Below are 22,956 nucleotides of genomic sequence, written 5' to 3'. Positions count from 1 at the left end.
TTTGTTGCCCTTTTTTTAATCGTTATTGTTGTTATTATTGTTGTTGTTATTGCTGTCTTTGTTGTTGGATTGGACAGAGAGAAATGGAGAGAGGAGGGAAAGACAGAGAGGGAGAGAAAGATAGACACCTGCAGCCCTGCTTCACCCTCTGTGAAGCGACTCCCCTGCAGGTGGGGAGCCAGGGGCTCCAACCAGGATCTTTGTGCAGGTCCTTGAGCTTCGCACCATGTGCGCTTAATCTGCTGTGCTACGTTCTGGCCCCCATTTTTTATATTTTTATATTACTGAATTACATGTCGACAGGGGTTTGAATCCATACCATTCCCACCACCACAGTTCTGAATCTTCACTCTCCCCACTGCAATCCACCAAGTTCCCCTAAAGTTTTAGACATGGGCCAACCATCTTCTCAACAACTGTCTGTCCACATTTATACATAGTTATACATTTTTTTTTCTGATTCAATCCTCTCTTTCCCTCTAAGCCACTCCTGACATCATAACTACCTCCATATGTCCCTCTCTTTCTTCTCTCTCTGGGTGCTGAAGGAGCTGGAGTGCAGAGTCCTCTTATCTTCATCCTAACACTTCTCCCCCGCAGAAGGTAGGAGTTCTGTCTTCGCACTACAGCTTTTTAAAAAAAGAACTTTCTAGAAATAATTTTTATAACATTTAAGTGTCCCCCCCACCCCACCCCTGCCAAATAAGCCCTTTTATCACAGCTTATTACACATGTGGAGACATCACAAGCCATCTCTGGAGGTTAGAGCATGTGCCATATCAAACACAGGCAATGCTTTCCCTGAACCAACTCCTTCTATCAATACTTTTTACACTTGAACCTTCAAAGGAATATATTTGCTATCTAATTTGTCAGTTCATTAAGAGGGTTCTAGGATAACAGGATTTTAAAGTGTTGGCCAATACCTTATAATGTATGGAGAGGCAAAAGTGAAAAGTTTAACTTGTGATCTACTAATAAATATGAGTTATCATTCATGACAGAAGTTACATATTGTAGTGATTATCAAAAACACATTTGGGGGGTGGGCAGGCAGTAGTGCAGCAGGTTAAGCACACATGGCGCAAAGCACAAGGACCGGTGTAAGGATCCCAGTTGAACCCCTAGCTCCCCAACTGCAGGGAGGTTGCTTCACAAGTGGTGAAGCAGGTCTGCATGCGTCTGTCTTTCCTCATCTCTGTCTTCCCTTCCTCTTTCGATTTCTCTCTGTCCCATCCAACAACAACAACAGCAATAACAACAAAAAAAAAAAAAAAAAAAACCCAGCAACAATGAACAACAAGCAGGCAGAGGGTAGATAGCATAATGGTTATGCAAAGAGACTCTCAGGCCTGAGGCTCCAAAGTCCCAGGTGCAATCCCCCTGCACCACCATAAGCGAGAGCTGAGTAGTGTTTTGGTAAAAAAAATTTTTTTTAAATGGAATCATGAAAAATCTTTAAAATCAGAACCTAGTGTGTTCTAGGATGTGGCTCAGTGGATGAAGCACTGGACTCTCAAGAGTGGGGTTCTGAGTTTGGTCCCTGGTAGCACGTGTACCAGAGTGATAGCTGGTTCTTTCTCTTGTTCTCTCTCTTCCTATCTTCTTCATGAGTAAATAAAATCTTCAAAAAAAGTGGAATCTGCCTTCACTTTTTTGGTACTGTTTTCAATGTGATAGCAAATTGAAAGACTAGTGTTTGCATATACTAGGATTCTGTGCTTAAAGAAGAATGCTTGAAGAATCAGATAAACAGACCTATGGAGGACTGCACTAGCTAAAGAGCCAGAAAGGTTGCCGTGTAGCACCAATAGTGGGACAAAAGACATCACTGCCTTCTGATGAAGACACTGAGAAAGGACCAAGCATTACCTTAGAGGTAATGCTTACTCTTGTCCAAAACATACAGCCTGAGCCCAATTGAAGGACATTCTGTTAAATAACTGACCCCATACTTCTTCAAAGCTGAAATGGTCAAGACAAACAAAGAAACACAAAGATTGGGTTAAAGAAGATAAAAGACATGAAAACTAGATGCAATAATTGATCATAATAGATTTTAATTATGAAAATAACATCATTATTACTACTATGCCATTATTGGGACAACTGGAGACATCTGGAAGGGTCTGTGGATTGAAGTATTGAATCAATGCAACTTCCTGGCTATCATTATGCTCTGAACATGTAAATGAATGTTCTTGCTTTAGAGTTCACACTGAAGTGCTGAAGTTTCTCCTCACTGGTCTTTAAGTGTGTGTGTCTGCGTGTGTCTTAAATACACAGAGGAAGAAACAAACGATAAAGCAAATGTGAACACTGACTGTTAAGTGTGTATAGGAGCTTTCCATTCTTCTTTTAAGAAATTATATCCAAAAATCCAATAATCTAAAATAGAAATATATAGACTAAGCAGTGGCTTCACCTAGTAGAGAGCACACATTACTATGAGAGAGGACCCAGGTTCAAGCCCCTGCTCTCCACCTGCAAGGAAGAAGCTTCCTGAGCAGTGGAGCAGTGATGCAGGTGTCTCTTTTCCTCATCCCTACTCTTTTCCTTTCTCTCTATTAGGAAGAAAAGCAAAGAGGAAAAAATGACCACCAGGAATCGTAGAGTCATCTTGCAGGCAATGAGCCTCAGCAATAACTAAATAAAGAGATAGAAACACACTCCCAATTATTAAAAAAAAAAGAGAGAGAATGCAATTTTAAAGTGCCTATATTTTCTACATAAATATGCTTAACTTTAAAGAATAATTTTATTATTTTTTAAATATTTATTGATTCCCTTTTGTTGCCCTTATTTATTGTTGTAGCCATTGTTGTTATTGATGTCATTGTTGTTGGATAGGACAGAGAGAAATGGAGAGAGGAGGGGAAGATAGAGAGGGGGAGAGAAAGATAAGACACCTGCAGACCTGCTTCAAGCTTGTGAAGTGACCCCCCTGCAGGTGGGGAGCTGGGGGCTTGAACCAGGATCCTTGAACCAGGAGCCGGCCCTTGTGCTTTGCACCACCTGCGCTTAATCCGCTGCACTACTGCCCGACTCCCAAGAACAATTTTATTGGGGGAGCAATGGTTTACAGTATGATTGTTGACACATGGTACAACGTCTCATCTCCTTGTGATAGGTGTCTGCAAAATACTCTCGCCCCCAACTTAGGTCCATTTTCACCATCATGTACTAAGACCCCATACCCTCTCCACTCCCTCCCTTCCCTTCCCCCTTCTTCCCCAGAGTCCTTTTCTTTGCTGCACACAACAACTAGCCATAGTTTCACTTTGTGCTTTCCCTTCCTGTCCTTGTTTTTTAAAAGTCTTACCTATGAGTGAAGTCCAGTATTTGTGCTTATTTTTTAAGCTTTCTTTTCTCCCATTTTATTGCCTTTGTTGTTGTAGCCTTGTTATGGTTATTATTATTGTTATGTTGATGTCGTTCGTTGTTGGATAGGACAGAGAGAAATGGAGAGAGGAGGGGAAGACAGAGAAGGGAAGAGAAAGACCTGCAGACCTGCTTCACTGCCTGTGAAGCAACTCCACTGCAGGTGGGGAGCCAGGGGCTCGAACCGGGATCCCTACGCGGGTTCTTGCTTAACCTGCTGCACTACTGCCTGACCCCCAGCTTTTTTTTTTTTTAAGGTAAGTAGTAGTCTAGACTTATTTATTTATTTTTTTAACATATACTTATTTACTATGACAGAGGCTAGATACCAGAGCACTATTCAGCTCTGGCATATGATGGTACTGAAGACTGAACCTATGGCCTTAGTGGCCTCAGACATGCAAGGCTGGTACTCTGACAGGCTAACTATCCTCCCCACCCCATGCATTGACTTTTACTTCCACTCTCATTTCTAGGAAAACTAGTGATTTAATACACTTAAGAAGCTTTCATATAGGACAGGCTGGTGGCAAACCTGGCTAAGGGCACACATTACCATGTGTGAGGACCTGGGTTCAAGGCTGTGCTCCTCACCTGCAAAGAAGAAACTTCACAAGTGGTGAGGCAGGGCTGCCAGTGTCTCTCTCTCTCTCTCTCTCTCTCTCTCTCTCTCTCTCACTATCTATCTCTCCCTCCCCTCTCAATTTCTATCTGTCCTTTCAAAATAAAAATAAATTACCAAAAAAGGAAAAGTAAAGAAAAAGAAGAAAAAAAGGAGGTTCTTGTATTTATTCTTTCAAATATTGCACACTTGTTAGAACTTAATCTTCTGAAGAAGCAACTTGAGTCTTTTACAGAAATATCATAATTTTCTTACTTTTGTGTAAATAGTTTTTTGCTGAGATTTTTTTTTGCTAACTTAGATTTTTGCTAATTTAGAGCCAGTTTCTTCTTCCCCACACACAACATGTTCCTAGAAATAGTATCACAAGACAGAATGCTATAAAGTAGGTCTTATTGTCTCCAGAGAACATTCCTAAAATTATAAAGTGTGGATGAGGCATCATATGTTTCTGATATGACAAACTGCCACAAAAGGAGGATATAACAATTCATTCATAAGTGCTTGATGTAGTAAAATTGTGTTTTAACTTTTACTGTGGAAGTATGTGTTTGATTCAACATACATTCATTGAGCAAATTTTATATGCAAAATTCTATGTAAAGTGTTGCAGGCAGTTAAACACATTTCAAAAGAGGTTCCAACACATGAGCGAATGTTTGTATAGCATACACCTTTATTTAATTTGCCACTCTATATGTTGGCTGGAAATCAGTATGGAACATTTCATTCCTAATCCCTTGGGATTTTGCCTTTGTAGAACTGAGAAGGCATTTATGCAATGATTTGGATAACTCACTTCCTTCAAGCAAATTGTCTGAGATCCTTGGAGTTTATCTCAATAAATTTCTCCCTAAGAAGTTTAGACAAGGGGGTCGGGTGGTAGTGCAGTGGGTTAAGCGCACGTGGCGCAAAGCACAAGAACTGGCGGAAGGATCCCGGTTCAAACCCCTGGCTCCCCACCTGCAGGGAAGTCGCTTCACAGGCGGTGAAGCAGGTCTGCAGGTGTCTATCTTTCTCTCCCCCTCTCTGTCTTCCCCTCCTTTCTCAATTTCTCTCTGTCCTATCCAACAACGAGCGATGAAAACAACAACAACAATAACCACAACAAGGCTACAACAACAATAATAAAAAAAAAAGTTTAGACAAGCAGAGTCTTTGAAAATCTTGAGTTCCTTCGCATCCAGTTCAATGCAGTGGGTGTGCCTGAAGCTCATTCACATATGCTGTTAGTGACTTTGTATTTTACTTTAACCAGAACTCTGCTAAGCTCTGGTTTATGGTGGTGCTAGGGACTGAACCTGTGACCTCAGAGCCTTAGGCTTGAAAGTCTTTTGCATAACTTTTTATGCTACCTTCCTGTTAGTGACTTTCTGATAGTTTCTTACAAAACTGCTAAAAGAATCCTAGGATATCTTCAGTTGTGCTATGAATAAACAGCATCAAATACCTACCCTTTCTTTGGAATAAGTTAAAGCTTCTCTGCTAGGAATTTTATTATGGGAAGTGAACATCTCTAACCACAGTCTTTGTGCAGATTTCATGCAGTTTTGTTTATCAGACCAAAGTCCCTCCCCTCGGACCCTGATGATTTTATGGCCATTCAGTATATAACTCCTCCCTATGTACAATAATTGGAAGGAAGGATGCAATGCTTTCACAATAGTAAACACAAAAGTAACACTTTACTCCAAACCTGGTCTAAGAAAATGATATTCACTGAAACTGTGTGGGTGACCCTTTCTAATCCAAACTTATTCTTTATTTTATTTTATTTTAGTTGTTTTTATTTATAAAAAGGAAACACTGACAAATCCAAGGTTATTCTAAGAGTAGACATCTTGCATATTGGCCTATTGTCTTGCTCTGGTCATTTGTTTCCCACTTTGGGAGAAACTATGGCATGTGATCTCATCATCAAATGTTTTCTGACTTTTGAGGTGCCACCTTTGGACACCTGTGTCTCAATTTTCTAAGTTTCCATGGGTCTAGGGGTGCCCTGCTCCTATTATGTACCTCTCCTTATCCCCCATGACTATAATGTCCTCTAGAATTTGGATGATTTCCTAAAAATAAAAAAAAAATTAAAAAGCATTAAATAAATACAGCCAAAGAACACCTTGAGAGTTGGTGGCATGTCTAAAGGAAATTCCTTGTCTAAAAGGTCTTAATATACACCTTTAGGGATAAACAAGGGAATTCCACAGAGCAGAGTTTTAAGACTTGTTTATGTTCATGTTTTTGTTCTTGTTTTTAGCAGCAATTAGACAAAGAAAATAGTTCTTATTTTAAGACATCACACTGATTCATTCACCATTTAAGTGATCATTGTTTTTATGTAGGCCCAACATTTTTTAAAACAAAGAAAATCTGAATCCCTTGCTTTTAAGAAATATTTATGGGGGTTGGGTGGTAGCACAGCGGTTTAAGCACACATGGCACGAAGCACAAAGACTGGTGTAAGGATCCCAGTTTGAGCCCCCAGCTCCCCACCTGCAGGGGGGTCACTTCACAAGCTTGAAGCAGGTCTGCAGGTGTCTATCATTCTCTCCCCTCTCTGTCTTCCCCTTCTCTCTCCATTTCTCTCTGTCCTCCCCAACAATAACAATAATAATAAGCACAACAATGATAAAACAACAAGGGCAACAAAAGGGAAAAAAATTAGCCTCCAGGAGCAGTGGATCTGTGGTGCAGGCACTGAGCCCCAGCAATACCCCTGGAGGCAATATATACATATACATATACATATACATATACATATACATATACATATACATATACATATACATATACATATACATATACATATTTCCTAGGTTACTTGTATTTTCACTTAACATCCAAATGAGGGGGCTTTTGTGTATGTTTAATTTATTCTAATTGTGCATTATGTTGACATACTCACTTTAGAAATTTCACTAACTCTGACTACTAAGGTACTTCTTAGCATGCAGGGATTAATTAATTCATCTATGAAATTCACATGGTTCATTAAACTTAGGAAAATTAACAAACCAAATGAACTCACAGAATGAGAAACCTCTGTAAAGTTAATATATGCAGGAGTCAGAAAGTAGCTCCCTGAGTAGGACATATGCCTTGACATGTACATAGCCCAGGTTTGAACCACAGTACCACACAGGAGAAGCATAGCATTAGGAGAAGTTTTCTTCCTTTTTCTGTTTCTATATATGAAATACAGGAATTAAAAGCCAGCCTGTTAGCCACGAAGTCATGCATGCTGAGTCTTTAGCATTACACAAACAAACAAACAATCAATCAAACACTGTCTTTAATGTTTCCACAGGCCTGTGCTCCTTTATATCACTGGAGAACTCTTAAACCGTCGCCAGAAAAAGACCCAGTTGGCACTTGTTATGTAGCAATTCAGAATTTCAGCGCCTATGCAGAGTATTCTCCTTGTCGAAACAGTAAGTTCTTTTTGTGCCTTGAAGCTGAAATTGAACTCAAAAACTTTTCTGTTGGAGACAGTCCAGGTAATCTCCGAAAGACATCGAGAAATTATAATGCTATTAGCACAAGATGCTATAAGGTTAAGACAGCCCAGCCTTACAGAATGTCTTGCTGTGACAGGAGGACCAAGACACCAAATCCTACTGATTCCCTTCTGTATCTTAGAAATCTGCTGTTTTTAGATATTCTGCAGTGGAATGGATTGGGTCCTTGTTCTTGGACTTCAGCTCTCATCTGGAATCCAAAATTCCCAGGGGGAAGATGAAAGATTATGACTGCCTATCTCACTGACAGCTGCAGGAAAGGTGCTGGTTAATTTGCCTGGGGTGGGGACACAACTTTCTGTCCATTCTGTGTTCCTAGTGACTGTTGCTTTCTTTGACTGCTGGCCTCTAAGATTATCTGCACCACATGCATTTCTCCTTTAGCTACTTAATAACCAGTTTTCAGAAAGATCTTGTACCCTTAAAGTCTGGCGATTCCAGGAGCCTTCCAGGGAAAAATCCTTTGGAATAAGAGTATAAGTGCTATCTTTGAACTCTTGCTGTGTAATCACTGCATCTTGTTGAATTACTCAGTGATTTGGGGAGAGCAGCCATGACTGATGACTGATACATTCAGTGTTCTTTTGTGAACGCTTACATTTTTTTTTTTTTTTTTTTTTTTACCAGAGCACTGGCTTTTTTGGTGGTGCAGGAGATTGAACCTGGGACTTTGGATCCTCAGGCATGAGAATCTCTTTGCATAACCATTATGCTATCTACTCCTTTGAACTCTTACAATTGTTTTAAAAAATATTTTCTTTATATTTAGTGAGAGAGATGTAGAAAGGACACATACACAGCCACACATGAGATCAGAGCACTGCTCAGAAACTGAGATTCTCAGAGCCTCAGACATGAAAGGCTTTTGCAGAACCATTATGCTGTCTCCCCAGCCTTTCAGTATTTTTTTAACTTTTATTATTTTTTATGAGTGGGCCAGGCAGTGGTACATCTAGTGGGAGACACATGTTACAGTGCACAAGGTTCCAGGTTCAAGTCCCTACTCTCTACCTGCAGGGAAGAAGCTTCACTCGCAGTGAAGCAGTGGTGCAGGTGCTTCTCACTTTCCCTCCATTCTCATTTCTCCTCTGACCCTACCCAGTAATGAAATAAATAACTCAAATGTTTAAATTTATTTTTAACCAGATCAATGGAGGGATTTATTTATTAATTTGTTTGTTTGGCCCTTGAGAGCTTGTTTGGAGGTTCTAGCAGGGGAGTGCAGCTACTCGTATACCCTCTACCAAAGACCGGTCTGTCTGTCTCTATTCCGGGCAGGCCTTCCTCTCCTACCAAGCTCGCAGCTTAGGGACGCACATGTAGCGGTGAGGGAGGAAGGGGACACCCCCCTAGCCAGCCAGATCAGCCGAATCAACCCCGGCCATCAATGGGGTGACAGATGTCGCAGCCAGATCACCCTCACATCCAATTTGTTTGTTTGGGATAGAGACAGAAAGAAACTGAGAGGGAAGAAAGATCGGGAGGAAGAAAGAGAGAAAGCTCTAGCTCTGCTTCACTACTTGTGAGGTAATCCGCCCCTCCCCTCCCTGCCCCAGAGGGGAGGGAACTTGGCACTGAACCTTGGTCCTTGAGCATAGTAGCATACATGGTCTACCAGGTGTACCACCATCCACCCCTGTTACAGTTTTTTATGTGTTATGGAGTGTGCGTTTGTGGCTATCCCTTTATGTTTGTTTATACTGCATTTCTCTGTACAAAAGAAATCAGAAATGAGACCATTGTAAAATAAAGATCAAAGCCAGGTTCCTCTAACAAACTACTAATAACAAATAAGAAAATTATAAAAAAAAAACAAATACTTTTAAAAAAAATCCAGGTAGAGTGAGAACAAGTTAAATTCTGGGAAACTACTTTTGTAAAATTAATGGTAGAGTCACCAGTGAATTTGTTCTGTCAATCCTATTTATGGATTTTTCATGACCTGCAAAGCATACGTGCCCCATAAGAGGAAAATGTTGTAGCTAAAATGAGAAGTCCATGCTGCACATGCCTCTAGCATTGATGGTCTGTCTGTCCTTCCAGTGGATGTTGAGGCTGATCACTTAGAAAACATGCCACTACTTCTTGTTCTGTCTGTTTGCCTGACTTCCCATGATTGAGGTACCTAACTGAAACAGATGAGATAGGACCTAGGTAGAAAGATGTCATGAGAGCACATGGCATCTGGGCTTGTGGGATGGAAATTGCAACAAGAGTTTGAACCATTCTCTAAAATATGGACTGCACTCACATCTTGAGTTACTTGGATACACTATGGTGGCAATTTATGCATCATTGTGTGTTTTTTTCCCAGTAAAAGAAAAATCTGCAGAAAAGTAAAATGGAGTTACTGTTGAATTGTGGAATAGCCAAATTAGTTGCCAAGAATTCCTTTGGCTTTAGGATACATTCTGAATTTTCACATCCTCATGCTCTCCCTCTGACCATGAATATCCTCCTCCAAGCCATCCAAGAAACAGACTTCCTGTCTTCCCTAAGGAGTTCACAGTTCATTAACACAAAGCCAGTTTGTTCATGAGCATATGGTCAATATCACGGAACAGGAACACCAGCCTATTATTTTCAAAAGAGAATTTAAAGAAGCCTCCTCTCATGTTAATTCCACCCTACACACCCAACCCATTGATACTCTGAGCAGCATGGGAGCTAATCTGTTCATTCATATTCATGCCATGCCTATAGCTCTGATGGACATCCCCCCTCTAGTGGGGATGCTTTACACATACTCTGCCATTCGACGTTGGAAGCCAACAAATAGCAATGAACCAGCTTCCTGAGTCCCTGTGATACCGAGTTCATTCTGGGACATACTTGTAACGTTTACAGATGCTCCCAAGCTTGGAAAGAGACATCCCTTCAGCTGTCAGAGCCCATAATTCTAAGAGAAAAGTTACTTTGCAATGGAAGGAGCTTCACAGTCAGCTACAGACATTGCTTAAAATAATCATTTGGAGGTGGTTATTTTCTCAGTGGATTTTATGAAAAATTAGTATTTCCCCTTAGTTTTTTTTTCAGTTTCCTGCTTCAAAAGCAAAATGAATGCTCAAATTTCCTCTCTGAAACATTTACAATAAATGAAAAAGCAGTATTGATTTTGAAGATAATTTTAGAAGGTTTGTGCATTGAAAGTACATTTCTCATTCTTAAATGTGCTTATGCAGTCTAAATAAAGAACAGTCTTAAAAAAATCAACAGAGCTTTAGGGAACAATAGATGCTGTTGATGCTGCCAAAATTATGTAGTCACCAAAGGAAAGGAAAAAAAAACATTATAGGAATAGATGGAAAGACCAGATCCATTTCAAACAGCTTCTGGGGTGGGCACATGCTCTGCCCATCAATCTTTCCTGTGATGATGTACATTTCCTCTCCTGTGTCTTACTCTAGTTTCCATTCATCAATGTCTTCCTAAGACAGGAGTAATGACTGGCATGCACATATCTAGCTCTTTAACGATTGAGATCCCCCCCCCCCCACACACACACACACATTGAGCTACATTTTGTTTTAAACCTAAGCACTTTAGAAGTTGTGGAAACTCTTTAAGTGCAACTGTCAAATCATTAATTTCTAATTCTAGCGTCTTAGAGACTTTGATAACAATATCGTGGGAATCCACATATTGACCTGACTCTAGTTTGAAAACTTTTATGAATATTCATCTAGTGAATTATACTGCACAGAAGACCAAATAAGGCTTTACAAGAGAGTTTACTCCTTTGAAAATATGAACATTACATTAGTCCCTCTGAAGTACAATGTGAACAGAAATGCATTTCCAAGATTATGTAATGAATGATGATAGACTAATGTGAAACTGATTTTCTGCTAGAGATCATAAGACTTGGTATCCTTGATTTGCCCACATAGAAAGCATCCATCCAGGTACCATGTTCGACTCTCTTTTTCTTAAGTCATTGCCTTTAGGACTGACCACTCTGCATTCACTTAGAACAAGTGGGTAACACAGAAATTCCCCACTGCCTCTTGGAACTCAGAACACGGTTGGAAGCTGGAGATTTTATTTCACTAAACATGATTTGGAAAGCCCAATGTAATAGCTCTAAGTGATGTAATTCCTATTGATCTTGATTTATAATCACACACTATTTTGAACAAAGAGAATAGACTGCAATGTGTTTAGCACATTACTTGGAATACATTTTTTAAATGAATATAAAATACACACGCATCATTTTAAATTTAGATGTTTATAGAAACAGCAGCAGGAGATTCTGAATGGGATATTTAAATAGATCTGGGAAATTGTTATTTGTATAACATTGACTTATTTTGATCATTGTAGGCAATGCTGACCCAGAAGGCCAGGGCTATTGCCAAGCAGGATTTAGTCTGGATTTTTATAAGGTGAGTTCTTTTAAATGTCTTGTGTCTTCTAAAATTTATCCCATATGTTTGGTTTGTCTTAACTCTCTGCTTCTCAGTTCCACTTTGGTCATCTTCCTCCAATAAATACCATTAAAAAAAAAAAGAACCTGCTTTACAGCCACTGAGTTGGCACCATGACACCAACCTGACTTCCCTGGGCAGACAACCTCACCAATGTTTCCTGGAACCCCACCTCCCCAGATCCTTACTCCACTAGGGAAAGACAGAAAAATGCTGTGGGTTTGGAACAACTTGCCAACATCCATGTCCAGCAGAGAAGCAATTACAGAAGACAGACCTCCCACCTTCTGCACCCCATAAAGATATTTGGTCCATACTCCCACAGGGATAAGGAACAGGGAAACTTCCATTGGAGGAGATGGGACACAGAACTTGGGTTGTGGGAATTATATGGTATTGTACCCCTTTTCTCCCACAATCTTGTTGATCATTATTAAATCAGTAATAAAAAATAATTTAAAAACTCAAATAAAAACTTGGGCAGGATTAAATTAAAAATATACAAATATAGATATAAATATACTGGGCCAGGAAGGTGACTCAGTACTAGAATTTATTCCTGAGACCCTGGGTTCAATTTCTGGCACAACAGTAATAACAACAATAACTACAATAACAGTACAAAAGTTTACCAGATAAAATTTACTGCCATGACCAAACTAAGGCATTATTTGTCTTTTTAATTGTTGATATTTGCAACAATTATGGACAAGATTGCTCAATTCTTACAAACCAAAGAGATACTAACTATACTAATAGTCACAGTGTTCTTCACAGCAAGCAAGCAAACAATGCTGCTTTTACTTAATATCCTCCACGAAGCAGTAAAATGTATCAGTTTCTTGGATCTTGAACTCTGGACACTTTTATATAGTAAAGTGTAAATGCACAGAAAACATTTCTGTAAACCAAAGTACAGTAAGTGTTTCTAAAAAAAGGTACTGCATAACTGTTTGAGTGTGTACTAAACTAATCACTTTTTTTTTCAGGGACTACAGTTTTTACTTAAAAGAACAGCTGAGAGAGAAACATAGTGATTCAGAGCTGGGCATAAGGCAGACATTTTCTCAAAAAATAAATAAGACAAACAAAAGTTTCATCAATGATAATTCAAGGTTCAAGTGAAAATTAGAATTTAAGTAAAAATTAAATTTGTAACTGCCATATTAAGCTTAACAGTTTCCCAGTGCGTAACGAGTTCTCACATATATGATTTTTTTATTGTATGATATACTATTTCAACACAGGATGTTTGTATACTTTGGTGAGCTAATAGTTTCCAAATGGCAAATAAATAATGTTATATGAAAAAGAAAAAAAAAAGAACTTCTAGGTAGATAGCCAAATCTATTTTGGGCTAGTTTGTGAATTTCTTGTTTGCTCTTTATTTTTATTAAAGTAGTATATGTACATGACAACTGTTTAATACACCATATATACATACACATATATGATGAAAAGTAATAGGCTTTCTTCCTACTCTTTGTGACAACCATTTTTTAAAAAAATGACCAATCTTAAGAACTCTGTAAAGAAAGGTGCTTCTGAAAAGATCAGTGGAATCTATAAATCGTTTTTCTCTCTTAACTATAATTGCCTGATGAGATTTAATATTAACTTAAAGTTCACATGTTCTTTCAAAAAAATTAAAATGATGCCCAGGTCTATTCAGAATACAGTCAGTAAAGACTTTGTGATTTTGGAGCACGGAGATGGATGACTCAGCAGCTAAAGGGCATCCTTTAGTTTGTGTGAGGCCTTGGGTTTCAATCTCCAGAACTATTTGGGAGCACCATGGGCAGTACCAACAAAACTCCGGGGATGGTGTAGTGGTGCTTTGAAGTATCTTCTACCCTCTGGTTAAAAATATAAAAATTAGACTGAGGAGGTGACTCAGCAGGAGCTCACAAGTATAAGTCCCTTTTTGAATCCTGACCACACACACACACACACACACACACACACACACACACACACACACCATGTTTTTTTTTAAACAGTATAGAGAAATTTCATCAACATCTGAAGTTTTACTCTCTGTCGTGGTCTTATTTCCCCCACTGAAAATGTACGCTGTAGTGTTTGAAAGGTAGTGTGTCTAGAATTGTTGCTCCCCTAGGAAAGGAGTAAGTTTGCAACTATATGGAAAAAATAGGCATTGTTGTGGCCTTGAGATCAATAGGAGCTGAATTCTGTTTTTACTGCCAAGGCTCCCTGTCTGCTAACTTGCAGAACATTCAACATGTAGATATTTTATTTACCCAAGGCAGTGCCAAAAAAAAAGGGGGGGGGAGGAATTTTTATGTTCTCAGGGGAGAGAAATCAACTTTCCTAATTAACTCAAACTAAAATTATTTAAAATGCTATCACACTAAATAATTGAAAGCAAAAACAAAGTTTGACCTGTTTGAAAATGATCTGTTTGTCAAAAATTACTCTTTTATGTAGAACATGTCAAAAATTGCTCTTTTATGTAGAACTAATTCTACATGTAGCTCACTATTAGAGCAGTGCTTGTTACAGTGACTTATTATCCTTTAAAAACTCCAGTTTAAGGGACAGGCACTGCTGCACCTGGGTAAGTGCACACATTATAGTGCATAAGGGCTCGAGGTCAAGCAAGTCCCCACCTGCAGGGGGAAAGCTTCAGAGTAGTGAAGCAGAGGTGCAGGTGTCTCTCTGTCTCTCCTTCCCCTCTCAATTTCTCTCTGTCTTTATCCAATAATATATAAAAAATTTTTTAAATATTTATTTTATTTATTCCTTTTTGTTGCCCTTGTTGTTTTATTATTGTAGTTATTATTGTTGTTGTCGTTGTTGGATAGGACAGAGAGAAATGGAGAGAGGAGGGGAAGACAGAGAGGAGGAGAGAAAGATAGACACCTGCAGACCTGCTTCACCGCCTGTGAAGCGACTCCCCTGCAGGTGGGGAGCCGGGGTTCAAACTGGGATCCTTATGCCGGTCCTTGTGCTTTGCGCCACCTGCGCTTAACCCGCCGCGCTACAGCCCGACTCCCAAAAATATTTTTTTTTAAAGTCCAGTTTACATGACTAGAGAAGTAACTCATTAGGCAGAGTGCAAAGCTTTCATGTGAGGCCCTTGGTTCACCCACTTCAACCCCACTGAATATGCTAGAACTTTGGTGGGCTCTCTCTCTCTCTCTCTCATAAAATAAAAGGGTGGGCATTTAAAAAATAAAAACCTGTTTTTTCTGATTACTGTTTTTGTTTTGTAGAATGGAGACCTTATAGTTGGAGGACCTGGAAGTTTTTATTGGCAAGGTATGTTCTATTAACAGAAGAAATTTTTGCTTCTTATTACCAACAAAGATTTTGTAACATCAAACACTGATTTGGCATTTCATGCCCATAAGGCAGTGTTTTGTTTTGTTTTTTCCTCAAATGAATGAAGTATTTGAGTTTGTACTCTGTTATACATGGTGCTCTAAAATACTTGATTTTCTTTTTCACCAAAGGTTTTCCAAGGTCATGTCAGGCTTTGAGCTAGATTCTAATGATAAAATAGTGACAAGAAGCAGACATTTACAGTCTTGCAAAACTAAGATCTGGGGAAGGGTGTAGGCATTGATGGAACCCTCGAATGTGTACCTGAGAAATGCCAGGTATGATGCCCACTAGGAATGAAAGGCATGCCATGAGGGAGCCAGGAGCACAGAATGATGCTTCCCTGGGGCAGAGGTTGCATGAAGGTGTGTTTTGTCCTTTGGAGACTAGTTGATAGGGAGTAGGAAACATAACCTGTGCTCTGCTTAGGAAACCCCAAACCCACGTGTAAGATAGCATTTGTTAAAGGGGATGACTTCTATTCCATATTCTATACCCCGTTATGTAGCCCAGCAGTAGCCCAGAAGTTAATTAATTTGGAAATAAGCAACCCTAAACTCAGATCTGGAAGACAGATAAGGTTGCATTATTTCTTCCAGTTATATCCAACTGTAATCAACTCTACCTTGCAGCTCTGGTAACTGAAGAAGTCATCATCAAAAAACAAGGGATGCTATAATTTTCAAGGAGAGAGGCCATCTGTCTCTTGCATTCATTCGCTTAAAGTGTCATTGGTTTAATCACAGGTCAGGTGATCACTACCAGCATTGCAGATATCATTGCAAATTACTCATTCAAGGATATTCTAAGGAAATTGGCTCGAGAAAAACAGACAGAAGTGGCTCCAGCTTCCTATGATGACAGTTACCTTGGTGAGATTCATTGCTTAACATGTGTGGTTTCTCAAAAGATCGAGCATATTAAACATGGATACAAAATTTTTTCTTGATTTATCTGAAATATTGGGCAAATTTTCTTATCAACTTAGAGTGGACTCAATCCCCCCCCCCTTTTCTCTCTCTCAACTCAACCATGACATATAATCCATTTGTCTTGACATTTCTTTTTTAAATCAGAGTGCTGCTCAGCTTTGGTTTACAGTGGTTCCAGGGATTAAACCTGGGATATTGGAGCCTTAGGCCCTAACAGCTTTTTTTTTTTTTTTAAGATTATAAACTACTACTTTATTTATTTTTTAATGTGAGAGATACAGAGGGACAGATAGAGAAGAAAAACAGAGCACTGCTCAGCTCTGGTTTATGGTGGTGCTGGGGATAGAATCTGGGACTTGAAGCCTCAAGCATGAAGGTCTTTTGCATAACCATTACCCTGTTTCTCTAGCCCCCTGACAGTTTTTCTATATGGTGCATTAACAGTCTCTCCTGAAGAATGGGACATTCTGTGTGTAGAAGTTCTGCCCAAAGCCAGAATACAGCATGGTGACTCCAATTCTAGAGCAACAAGAAGAGATTAGCCAGTTGCTAGAATATTATCAAATTTGTTCTGAATAAGCCATGGATGGCACCACTAGTTTTCACAGGTTTTGGTATATATTGGTATTTTGATGGCTTGATGATTTTTATTGCAATTATTTTCTTCACCTCATCTTAATATAGATGAAATAAGGTTTGTGGAAAAATATCAGGAGAGGAACTAGAAAGTTGTCCTTGTTGATGATCAGAAATAGCAAAAGCTGAGCAGAATAGGATACTTTCAAGAGTATCATGTCTCACCATGAATGCCTCAATGACTCTTAGAATACTTCAAAATGCTTTAAAGCAGACCATGAAATGTTTCTGCTTTTAAAAGTGACCCAAGACCTGAATGTGTTGTCCTACACAGAAACAACAGCTACTGCTGTACTTTCAGGGCTTACTATAAAAGTGTTCATATAGCTTGTTTAATATTCTTCCCTATGTAGAGCCCTAAAATTATCTTACAATATTTGGTGAGATTTCTGCATTAAGGCTGTACTAGTGCAATTCTTTCATTTTTCTACGTATCATTCATTTGCAAAGCCTTTAAAAGTGATTATTGTGTCTCTTTTCTTTAAAACAGGGTACTCAGTTGCTGCTGGGGAATTTACTGGAGACACTCAGCAAGGTGAGAAAGACCATGGAACCTCAGTCATTTGTAAAACACAGGGAAAATGACCTAGAAAGTCCTTTTAAAGGGCATACTGTTTCTTTGTTACACACACACACACACACACACACACACACACAAATTATATATATAATCCTAGAATGTAACAATATCTTATAGAAACCAATTACACAGGTTGGCACAACTTTTAAAGTTTTAGGGAATTTCACAAGAATAAATACCAGGGCTGGGAAGATAGCTCTGTTTAAAGCACCTGATTTGAATACTTGAATCCCTGGCTTCAATCCCCACCATCACAACCATATGCCAGAGCTGAGTGGTGCTCTCTTTTGCTCTTGCTCTCAAAAATTTAAAAAGGAAGTAAATCTTTAAAAAAGAAAGAAAAGAAGAGAAAAGAAAAAAGAAGAAAAATAAAATCTAGTTAGAAAAAAACCTGTTTAGGTAGTCGCATGTTATTGATGAAAGACAGAGTGATTTAGACAAAAACCTAGCTGTTAATAAGAGATGAATCTTGAGAAGTCTGTAATTTCTGACCTCTTCTGGGACATCTCCAAAGTGAACTGCCCACCTGACTCCCACCAAGGTCTTTGCATTGCTTGCTTTTGGACATACCCAGGTCCCAAGTAACTTCTTAGAGGAAGGTGATAGAAAAGCATAGTGACTTCCCATGGGAGTGCAGAAATAACCAGAAACTGGATCCAAGTAGTTAGTGATTTGCATACAGCTGACGTAAAGGCACTTCAAGGTGTCCTCACAACTTGTTCATCAGATGCTCTGAGTCAAAGACTGCCCAGTATTTACTTAATTCAATAAGGAGTGAGCATCTTATTAAAAATAGTAAGCAATTTAATATAATCTAGGCGAGAGATCCTTAATGTAGGATTTAGGGTGCTGGGTGGAATACAGATTATATGTATGAGACCTGAAAGCATAGAAATTATATGCAAAGCTGTGTATATGTAATTTTCATATAATGAGTGTTCATGACTGAAGGAAAGTTACTATCCCCTTTTCTCATTCTAGCGTAGGATATGGTAAGCTGAAATGAAAGAAAGTGAGCAATTCTAGGAATGTTATTTTACACGGTGGAAAGAAGCTTGCCTTTACCATCAGTTCTTGAGCTCAGCTATTCACTAACTGTGTATGATAGCCAAGTCTCTAAGCCTCAGTTTGCCCACATCACAAATGCCATACGAATGCTTGCTTCTTAAGGGAGTAAACAAGAATGACGTTGCAAAGTGCACAGACCAGTGTCTACTACAGAGGTGGCAAACATCCAACCCATGCGCCACATAAGCCCCTTGTAATCATTTGGTCAGTTTTATAAAGGACACTGCAGATAGGACTCAAAATTCAGTAAATCTAGGAACTTTTTTTTTTTCCTCCTCCAGGGTTATTGCTGGGCTCGGTGCCTGCACCATGAATCCACCGCTCCTGGAGGCCATTTCTCCCCCCTTTTGTTGCCCTTGTTGTAGCTTCGTTGTGGTTATTATTATTGCCCTTGTTGACGCAATTCTTTGTTGGATAGGACAGAGAGAAATGGAGAAAGGAGGGGAAGACAGAGAAGGGGAGAGAAAGATAGACACCTGCAGACCTGCTTCACCGCCTGTGAAGCGACTCCCCTGCAGGTGGGGAGCCAGGGGCTCGAACCGGGATCCTTATGCCGGTCCCTCCCTGCGCTTTGCGCCACATGCGCTTAACCCACTGCGCCACCGCCTGACCCCCTGGAACTTTTTTTTTCATAGCATCACTAAGTACTAATTTTTAAGCTTATACTTTGTATGACCTGAAAACGATGGTATAAATAGCCAAAAAGCTTTTGGCTGAAAAAAATAGGTCCCACATCTGATGTAGTGGATGAAAACATTAGATCAGTGGAGTCTTCTTTGCTGTTCCCTAGTAGGGTTGGAATCAAAATCATGTATTTTGATACTAAGGATCTATTTTTCCCCCCTAAATGTATTGTTCATATTGAGACCTTGAAGATTTTGCCATGAGTTGTTTGAATGGATCTAAGAAAAGTCTCTTATTGTCCCTCCTAGTATAATATTTTTGCAGCTGAGTGACAGTTCTTCTAATCTGCCTTAGATGCCAAGCAATTTAACCGTCCTGAGTTTTAAAATTATCATGAACATCTTTATTTAGCATTAAGTTGAAAAATGAATTAGTGTTGTCATAAGAGAGTGTGGACTCCTAAGTTACTAAGTAAAATGGTCAATTTCTTTAAAAATATGTTTATTTTCCTGAAAGAGAGTGACCCATGTCCTGTATATTTCTGGCATTGTATGGTGCTAGGAATTGAACCTGGGCTTTCTGTGGTCAATTTTCTAAAACAAAATTTCAAATGTTTGTGGGGTCCAAGCAATAGTGATTTCCATGTATGTAAAATAACATAACTTCCCTCACTCATTCTGGGTTGACAGGTCTGACTCAAAATCAGTCAAGTCATTATATTTGATTGTGGTTTGCTTTGGGGTACCAGGAGTTCTTATTAATCCTAAATAATGATTATTGAAAACTGAACAGTACACTGCCAGTTTTGACTGCTGTGATGGAAATTCATCCAGATATCCAGATGTTTTTTCTCTTTTCTTCCCTCTTTTCATTTTTCCATTTTCATTCTTCCCACTCCACACCCCCTTTTTTGTTTGCATATCTAAGGTTGAACCCAGGGCCTTGTGCCCATTAGGAATGCACTCTGTGACTGAGCTACATCCCCAGCCATTAGTTTTTCTGAAGCCTTTCTTCAAGCACCTACTTGAACTATCCATGCTCCCTTCTAAAGAACTAACTTTTCTACTTTCCATGTGGCCCAGCCCTTGTCATGACTCAGAGATGAGGCTGTAGCAATTCTCAGTTATTCCACATAATCTGCTGAATTTCTGCTGAATCCTTCCCACCTTCATGCAAGCACACTGATATTTCTTCCATCTTAAAAAAAAAAAAAAATCACCCTTTTGGGGCCGGGCAGTGGCATACCTGGTTGAGCGCACATGTTATCAGGTGCAAAGACCTAGGTTCAAACCCCAAGCCCACACCTGTGGGGGGAAACTTTATGAGTGGTGAAGCAAGCACTACAAGTATCTCTCTTTTCTTTCCCCCTCTCTCTATCTCTCTCCTCTCTCAATTTCTCTCTGTCATATCAAATGGGAGGGGGAAGAGAAGAAAAAGGAATAAATAACCACACGGAGTGGTGGATTCATTGTGTAGGTACCAAGCCCCTGTATTAACCCTGGTGACAATAAAAAAATATTTAAAAAATCACCTTTTGGAGAAGCTTCACTAGTGGTGAAACAGTACTGCAGGTATCTCTCTTTCTCTCTCCCCTTTCAATTGTCCTCTGTGCTATCAAATAAATAATAATTAAAAAATCTCCCTGTGATTCTTCTTCCATTCCCATCTATAAATACTAATAGGTTGAGTGAATTTACTACAGAAAAGTCCAACATCTAATCCCAAATATATCTTTCTTAGCTTTTAAGCTTTTATTATTTTATTCCTTTTTGACAGAGACAGAGAAAAGGGGAGATAGCATAATGGTTGTGCAAAAACCTTCCAGGTGCTGGGTGGTGGTGCACCTGGTTAAGCGTGGTGAGCACCCATATTTCTCTCCTTTGAGTAAGCTGCCTCTCTTCTGTGCCAGTATTTCTGTCTCCCAGTCACTGGCACCTCTTCTTTTGAACTCACTTCTGTAAGACTGATCCCATCTACTCTACTGCAAGGGCTCTGACCCCCATTGTCTCCAACGCATTACCTGACAGTGCTGTGCTCCAAGCTCATTCCCAGAACCCTGGAAGACAGTCAAGGACTGTGCCCCTTCTCTCAGCCTCCATCCATATCTGACTCACGAGCAAACCCTGCTAACTAGACCTGACCTCTTTACTCTTCTTGTAATTTTCTAGACACACATCTACCTCTGAACCTTTGCACATACTGTTCCCATAGGCTAGAACTTAACTCCTCTCAGATCTCCATATATCTGTTTTCTGACTTCCTTCATTTTTTCGTCCCAATGTCTTTCTTTGTGGAGTCTTTTCCCCAATTACCCTAATGAATTTCAATTCACTTCTCATAACAACTCCAGTCCCTTTTAATGCATCATTTAAAATTACTCACTTTAAAACTGTCTTTCTTGATTATACTGAAAACTTTGTGAAAAGGGAAATTTGTTTTTTTCAATATTATATGTTATGACTATCTACAAAAATTAATAGGTTGAGTGAATTTACTACATAGAAGTCAAACATCTAATCCCAAATAAATCTTTCTTGCCTTTTAAGCTTTTATCATTTTATTCCTTTTGATAGAGACAGAGAAAGGGGCTGGGGAGATAGCATAATGGTTATGCAAAAACCTTTCAGGTGCTGAGTCATGGCGCACCTGGTTAAGCATGGTGGGCAGGGCCTTAAAGCCCCACAGTCCCTTGTGCATGATAATGTATGTGCTCAAGCAGGTGTGCCACTGCCCAGCACCTACTAATTAGCTTTTAAAAATTTCAGTCACTCATATGTGACTTTTCCTTAGGTAACCAAAATCATTTACCCATGTCTTTGTGATGTGTGTAACAAGAATTACCACTTTTTACGTCACTAAAAGAGGTTTTAGAGAAAACAGAGTAAGAGTCTTAACCTAATAATTATAGGCAGACTAAGAAGCCAGGCTTGGGTGTGAGGAATGGACATACCCAGGGACTGGTGGAAACTGGGAAATAACAAAACCAGGGGCTGGGTGGTGGCGCACTCAGTTAAGCATACTTAGATCTAAGTACAAAGATCCAGGTTCCAGCCCTTGGTCCTCACTCGCAGGAGAGGTCTTTTTCTCTCTATCTTCCCCTCCTCTCTCAATTTACATTTGTCCTATTCAATAAAATGGAAAAAAATGGCCACCAGGAGTAGTGAATTCATAGTGCTGGCACTGAGCCCCAGCGTTAATCCTGGAGGCAATAAACAAACAAACAAATAAACAAAGCCAGCTTCAGTTTTGTTTCTTGTTGTCTATAACAGGAACAATTGCAAATGTGAAGTTCTGACTTAAATCCCAAGTCCTCTACCTAGTAATTGCTCATTTAAAATAAAAATACACTATCTTGAGCTGATTTGGAGTATAATTATGCCTCACTATTTTTTTATCCCCAGAACTGGTAGCTGGAGTTCCAAGAGGAGCACAGAATTTTGGATATGTGAGTACTCAGAATGCATCATAGTATACTTTCTTATTAGCAATGCTGTGTTTCATACCATTTTAAATTCTGTTGAAATGTCCTTTAGTAATGATCTAGGTTTGTGTGTTAACTGAAAAGGAAGGAAAGCAAGTGAGGCTAGATTTTTTTTTTTAATCTGATCTCTATGCCAGTGAGCTACGTCATTTGTGGGGCCTGTGCAAAATGAAAATACAGGTCCTTTATGCAGAACTATTAAGAATTTGAGGACAGGACAGCTGGGCCTTAAACCAGACACAGGGCACAGAAATCAGCACCCCCCCCCAACCCTGTACCCCTCATGTAAAATTTAGGAATAATCACAGAAGGTGCCATTATTGATAGGAACAGTATATT

At 39.3% G+C, this 22,956-nt stretch overlaps 1 protein-coding gene across 2 annotated transcripts in view; it reads left to right on the top strand.

Annotated features, from left to right (window-relative positions):
* Positions 1 to 22,956, top strand: part of ITGA8 (integrin subunit alpha 8) — a 183,721-nt gene that overhangs the window by 33,001 nt on the left and 127,764 nt on the right. For both annotated transcript variants that reach the window (XM_060192219.1, XM_007526133.3), the window contains exons 4-9: positions 7,311 to 7,434; positions 11,848 to 11,909; positions 15,188 to 15,233; positions 16,043 to 16,168; positions 17,355 to 17,399; positions 22,538 to 22,581. In XM_060192219.1, coding sequence (XP_060048202.1) covers positions 7,311 to 7,434; positions 11,848 to 11,909; positions 15,188 to 15,233; positions 16,043 to 16,168; positions 17,355 to 17,399; positions 22,538 to 22,581 — 447 coding nt within the window. The remainder of the gene's footprint in view (positions 1 to 7,310; positions 7,435 to 11,847; positions 11,910 to 15,187; positions 15,234 to 16,042; positions 16,169 to 17,354; positions 17,400 to 22,537; positions 22,582 to 22,956) is intronic.

Source organism: Erinaceus europaeus, chromosome 6 (assembly GCF_950295315.1).
Source record: "Erinaceus europaeus chromosome 6, mEriEur2.1, whole genome shotgun sequence".
Lineage (NCBI taxonomy): Eukaryota > Metazoa > Chordata > Mammalia > Eulipotyphla > Erinaceidae > Erinaceus > Erinaceus europaeus.
This window is presented reverse-complemented; position numbering and strand designations above follow the sequence as displayed.